A 6,878-nucleotide genomic window follows, 5' to 3' on the forward strand; every position below is an offset into this window, starting at 1 on the left:
TATGCTGACAGAATCGTTTCTTCGGTTGTTAAACATCCATCGGCATATCCACAGATTAGTTCACCAATGGAATGACCGATTATAAAATCCGGAACTATACCAATGGATGTTAAAAGATCGACTATTCCAATCTGTAATATAAATATACTATACTATACATATAAAAGAAATATCTTTCTATTTGTTTTAAATAAAAAAAGAATTATAAAATAAAAATTTAATTATATTTGATACATATGAAATATATTTATGAAGTTTAAACAAAAAATTTTCCTTTTTTACCTGCAGTCCAACGAGTGCTAAAAATAAATTAATGATATTGCTGGAAATATTTTTATTATCACTTATTAAAATATCTGTAAGAAAAATGCCATAAGATCTCAAAACAATATCGCATTTCTGGACTGCCTTGACAAATACTGGGAATTTCATTAGAGCTCGACCTGCTAAAATTTTAATAAAAATTTTTTAATTCCTTAGCTTTAATATATATCTACAAATACGTACATATATGCACGCGCGCTCACGTACACACCACACTTACTCATTCCAGACCATTGAGATCCTAGTCCAGAAAATATGAAACAAATTGGCCGCTTTATATATTGATGCTCTATTTTATTAATTGTATTATAAGATGTTTTAGATTCAGTTATCATGTATCCTCTATAAAGGTGACCTTCTATGTTATCATTATGAATATGGTGTAACAGAGAGATGTATTCTATATCGACAGATCGACTTCGTACCTGCACATTCAGTATAAAGAAATATTTAGACGCCCCATCCTTTCGTGAAATAATTTTATTAACAATAATTATAATTGTGTAATTGCTGTAAGTAGATTATAATGAGTAACTATTAATAAAATAAAGAAATATAAATTTCCCTGATTACAGAAAGAAAAGTTATGTTCAAACATTTTGTTACAAATTTGTTTAAAAATGTTTATAACTCGCATAAATGAACATTATGTCATCAATCTACCTCATAACGGATAACTGTGATATTTATTCCGTCTTGTGTACACATATTGATTGTAATCTTCTTCTTAAGAAAATAAATAAATGATTGGAGATGTACAATTTATAACAATAATAACAATATTGTTACAGTAATACAAAAGATAAATATAAAACTTAAACCACTTTTAAAATAAATAAAATAAAATAAGATAGTATAATATTTGCTTACGTCATCTAAAATGATTTTAACAGCCTCCTTCGTCCGTCCAGATACGATTACAAGTATAGGTAAGTCGTTATTCGGTGCTCCATTATTGATTTTTTGTTTAGGATTCGATTTTAATAATATGTGGCAATTAGCTCCTCCAAATCCAAAGGAATTAACACCTACATAACCACCCTCCCATTCTGTTGGTTCAGTGACAATCTTTATTCTTCCTTCGATAATAGCAGTTAACTCTTTTCGCGGACACTTGAAGTGTATAGTAGGCGTAATTATACCAGTTTCCATCGCTAACAATATCTTCAAAAAATTAAATTTGTTTGTTAATAGTAATTCTAATTGTGTGATTGTTGCAAATTATTACAATGAATAACCCAGATAGCACAGATGATCGTTATGAAAGGATTTCACGAATCCTTTTTGAGTTCATAACGATCATCTCTATCTGGAAAGTTTAATAACGATATGAGAAAATTTAAATTGTTACAGTTGCAGTTTAAGCAAATTTTATATTTAAATGTTTTATTACAAATATTAACCTTTGCAATTTGGCAAAGGCCACTGGCGGGTTCGGAGTGTCCAAGATTTGATTTTATCGAGCCCATCAATAAAGGCGTGTTTCTTTTAGCACATAAAGTCTGGTCAATAGACATAATTTCCGCAGGATCACCCACTAGGGTACCAGTTGCATGAGCCTCCATGTAAGATAACTCACTAGGTGAGATTCCACATTCTTCGTAAAATTCTTCCAACAACATTTTTTGCTTTTTGAAAGATGGAAAAGTGATACCTTCTTCTTTAAAGCCATCGCAATTTGTTTTACCGTATACGAAGGTCGCATATATTCTCTTTGCATTTTTTGCTTTTTGCAGATACACTACTGTCATTGCATCGCTGCGCATATATCCAGAGCCTGCCTCATCAAAGGGTCTACAATAACCATTAAAAGATAGAACCCCTGAAAGAAATTGATCCTGTAATAAACCAAATTCTTCCAGTTTTGATTTTATTGCTGCATGCAAAAATATGCGATAAGCATTGGTAAAATAAACATTATGGGCAAAGTAAATTTTATTCATATTTTTATTTTACTTAAGGACGCGAATATAAACATGTATATCTTTCAGTTGTAGAGATACATTACGATATTCATATTAATTATTTTAATTTTGCATCATTAATTAAAACGAAAATATCAGTAATTTAAATACTTTTACTTTGATAAATAAAATTAGACAAATATATAAATATATATTGTCAGTATATTATAAAATAAGTATAGTATTGTTGAAGATATAACAGTATTGTTGAAGTATATACCAAGGCGATAAAATCCAAAATTTGCGTAAGGATGGAGGCATAGATTGGCGGTAGCAACAATAGCGGCGTCACAGTTTCCAGACCGGATCATCTTGTAAGCCTCTGTCATGGCGAAATGGCTTGAGCTACATGCACTATCAAGATTAAATGATGGTCCAGTAGTGCCGAGCCAGTAAGAAATTCTGTTTGCCACGAAAGATCTATTGCACCAATATGGTATTTCACTGAGCTAATTACAACACATAATTTTTTTTTAATACTTGAAATATTAGAATTATTAGAATACTATTAATAAGTTGTATTTTCATTTTTTATTTTTTTTTAGATTATTCGTAACTATTTATAAATTGTACACATTTTTATTTTACGTATTAAGGTATTCCTTTCATGACACAAAAGTCTTAAGAATTAACTGATTTTTTGGTACGAGAACGTTAAAATGCATATCTTTACGCCAGAAAAAAATTAAACCATATTACCGAACACATAAAGAAGAATTATGACTTTGAAAATTCGATATTTTATATGTGACGTTATCGAAAAAGTCTATTTTTTACATTTCAATGTAATAATTTGTTTATCAAATATCTTGAGATATTAAATATTAACTGCGCTACATATTCGCTAAACTCTAAACTTTCGAGAGTACCGATAAAAATACAGAGTCACCGAATATTTAAACAAAATATTTATGTTAAAAGTTGACTTGAAATGTGGTTTATAGATGAATATTTTTTATGGCAACTTTCAAGGAATTATTTGGCAACGCTGGCGCTGCAAGCTGTGCGCTCATGTCACACTTCATTCATAACGTACGGTTTATTATCAACTTTTATTTTCACAAATTGCCCCTTATTTTTGCCCACATTACTCTTCACTTTATGTTTCTTAGTTTCTTATCACTCGCATTATTATTATAAAATATCTCTCTTTGATAAAAAAAAAATGTCACAATATTCTTTGATTAATGAAATTGACACTTAACATTGACACTTTTGTTATCAACTTCACATTTTACAATCGGCGCCGACGGCGCCTTGAAAAGCGCAGCGTTGCCATATTGTTATTCTGACGGTAAAATTTACCGAAAAATGAAAAATTTCTAAATACACATAATATTTTCACTTTTTTCTTATAATTAAACATAATAATCAATTATAACTTGATTTTATATAAGTTTAATGCAATATACAAGAGTTTGCTGAGGCCCTGCTTAAACGGCTACAAAATACGCTCCTCCGTGAGAGAAATACCTTAAGGAGATAGATTTCCAAATTTTTAACAAGAATTTTACAGTTACGTTTCTTTTATGTGTACATTTTTATTAACATTATATAAATTAATTAGATTATTAAATATATCGTACATTGGATTTCAAATAGAGAGAGAAACTTTGTACATCAACGCAAATTCCCGTAAAAACACCCGTTCTTGTTCCCTGCAACTCTTTAGGATTGACACCTGCATCGATAATTGCTTCGTAAGTATGCTCTAGTATCATTCTAACCATAGGATCCATTGTATGAGCTTCCATAGCGGATATATTGAAAAATTCTGGATCGAATTTCTCTATATTGTTGATCTTACCGATTCGAAAAGGCATATCGAAGCCTATATAAATAGAATTATTTTCTATGATTATATAATGTTATGTACTTAGTTTTTTTTATATCAAGAATGATAAATGCATCAAAATGTCTTCAAAAAGATCCGCAATACTTCGATCTTTTCTCATTATGATATATACTGTTTAATTAATTTTCCAAAAACAGATAAACTACACCAAATGCTCATGTCCCGGTAAAAAATTTTTTATATAAAAACATCTAAATATATATAATCATATAATATTATATAAAATATTATAAACAAAGGTATAATAAGGCTCTGAACAAAGAATAAATAACGTAGATAGTGGGCTATGAGAGCCGACGCAAGATCTAATGTGCGGGGATATTATATTTAGAGATACTTAGTCAGTACATAAAATATTATATAAAATATGTCCATATATGTCCATACTATGTTTTTTTTTTCTTGTATAATCTCTGTTCGTATGTACAAGAAAAATAATAAGAAAAAGAATTAGAAAATAATTAAAAGGATAACTTTTGCATTGTTTTTTTTACAAAAAAAATAAAGTCTGTGCAAATGTGAAAAATTTGTTGATATACATATAATCATATTTTATATACATTCATATATGATTACATTGTATAGGCAAATAAATGAACGATGCAAAAACAATAAAAAAACAATGCAAAAATTATTCTTTTAATTATTTTCTAATTCTTTTTCTTATTATTTTTCTTGTACATACGAACAGAAATTATACAAGAGAAAAATACATATATGGACATATTTAATATATTTTATACAATATTATTTATATAATTATATGTATTTAGATGTTTTTATAAAAAAATTTTTATCAGGGTCAAATGACACGAAAAAGCTATTAGGCGCGTTCAGCAGAACAAACTGCTCAGTAGCAATCGAACTATTGGCTCTTACTTTTGGACCCAACAAATCAACGTAGCGTGTTGATAAGACGACACTCAACAGTTGTGTCTGCTGAATGCGGCCATTGTGTACGAGATAATATTTTTTTTAATACCTACATCACCAGAAATAGTATACCTAAATAACTCAAAAATGTTGTAGAATTACTTTATATAAAAATAAATTGAAAAACATTAAAAAGCAGAAATTAATTTTGATCAAGAAATTTTAACGTGAGAAATACACATCATAATTTTAAATCTCTTTTTTCTTAATAATCACAAAGTTGTGCCAACAAATATAAAATTTATATAAAAAATTTATACACACTATACATTTCTTTCATAATTATGCTTCGGTATTTCAAATATTATTATGTCTGATGAAGTAGAATATGATATGATTCTGTCAAATAATTATGAAATAAAATAGGTATCTTAAATAAAATAAAAATAATAGGGGAGACCGGGGTTATCTGTCTACGGGGGCTGTGTCTACAGTACTGCTATCTGAGGTTTTAAGAGACAGACGTCTCTACCATTAACAAATAGTTTAGAAATGTTAGTAATTAGTAACAAATAGTTTAGAAATGCTCTACATAAGAGATTTAAACGTTGTTCGTTTTCTTGCGATACTTTTCGCAGACGCTACATACCTACGTTGAAAGAAAAGCGAAAATAATTATTCACATTTTTCGACGGTCGAAAAATTTGCTGTGCGACAGTTGTTTAAATCAAATTAAAGTAGGTACTTAATAATATTATCAATTAATATATAGTTATCAGGTGTGAGAAGCATCGAATCTTAATTCCGCATAATCTAAAATTGGCAACATGTTAAAGACTAAAAAACGGGGCTATCTGTCCTATTTTTGATGGGGCAATGTGTTCACATTTCAATGATAGATTGTTTTTTATGAATAGATAACAATGCGTAACGACAAAAGAAAGATTTTCCTTACGACGGATAAGGTATAGACATATCTAATAAAATTATACTTACTTAGAGTAATTAAAAGAACAAAAATTAAGCGAAAATCTTTTCGCAAAAACAGCGTTAGACTTTAGAATAAATGTTCGGACTTTCACTCGCTATTGTAAAAGAGTGACCTACGAGCAGCTATTTGATCCTGCGACTCAAGAACCGTCACCAAATTTTCATTTTAAAAATACACGTCGTTACATATATGAGAAAAAAGGTGAGAAAAATATATGAGAAAAATAAGGTTTATTTGTATGAATTACATATATGAGTTTGTCTTAAATTATTAAATATTTTCTATTTCAAACGCTGCCGCGGATAAAGTAAAGGTCCCAAATAAAAAAAAAAGATTAAAAAATTGAGGGGACAAAAAATTCATTACATTAATTTTGCAACGGACTCAAAATCAGTTTGATGCCACCGTATATAAAGAAAAGTCAGCTCCACGCAGGAATCTTGTCAAAAAATCTACACAAAGTGCCTACTACTGCTCTGACTCAACGACTAGGCAGTTTTTTCAATATTATATATTAATAATAAATAATATTAAAAATAAGCATAAAAATTAATATAAATAATGTGTTTTTTATTATGTGGACAGATAGCCCCTCGAATGTAGACAGATAGTCCCGTATATAGGGCTATCTGTCTATGCTTGACTTGCCTACTTAAAAAATTTACTTTTTTAAGATGATATATAAAAGATTAACAATTTTAATTATTATTATTTTTTTAATAGCAAGGTTTAAAAGGTTATACCATTAAAATTTTAGCCAAATATCTTAAAAAGGTATTTAACCCAAAGAAACTTAGCATTGTTAGATCAAATATAATATCTATGATTACTATCTATAATATAATATCTATAACATAAAAATATATATCTA

General features: G+C 28.6%; 2 protein-coding genes across 2 annotated transcripts; both read right to left on the reverse strand.

Moving 5' to 3' along the window:
• Positions 1-5: 5 nt before the first annotated feature.
• On the reverse strand, positions 6-2,617 carry LOC112459576 (fatty acid synthase-like; the record flags this gene model as incomplete). The annotated part of the gene is made up of 6 exons (XM_025023757.1): positions 2,509-2,617; positions 1,728-2,200; positions 1,195-1,488; positions 545-749; positions 283-446; positions 6-131 (listed from the first exon to the last, which is right to left on the reverse strand). Coding segments are annotated over exons 1-6 (1,371 nt in total), but the record flags the coding sequence as incomplete, so codon positions are not given.
• A 1,242-nt stretch (positions 2,618-3,859) lies between these two features.
• On the reverse strand, positions 3,860-4,113 carry LOC112459575 (fatty acid synthase-like). Its single transcript, XM_025023756.1, has one exon. It carries the CDS (start codon positions 4,109-4,111, stop codon positions 3,860-3,862), a length of 252 nt encoding a protein of 83 aa, XP_024879524.1. The 5' UTR covers positions 4,112-4,113.
• Between the last annotated feature and the right edge of the window lie 2,765 nt (positions 4,114-6,878).

This window comes from Temnothorax curvispinosus, unplaced genomic scaffold, assembly GCF_003070985.1.
Source record: "Temnothorax curvispinosus isolate PA1 unplaced genomic scaffold, ASM307098v1 QBEX01009946.1, whole genome shotgun sequence".
NCBI classification, from domain to species: Eukaryota; Metazoa; Arthropoda; class Insecta; order Hymenoptera; family Formicidae; genus Temnothorax; species Temnothorax curvispinosus.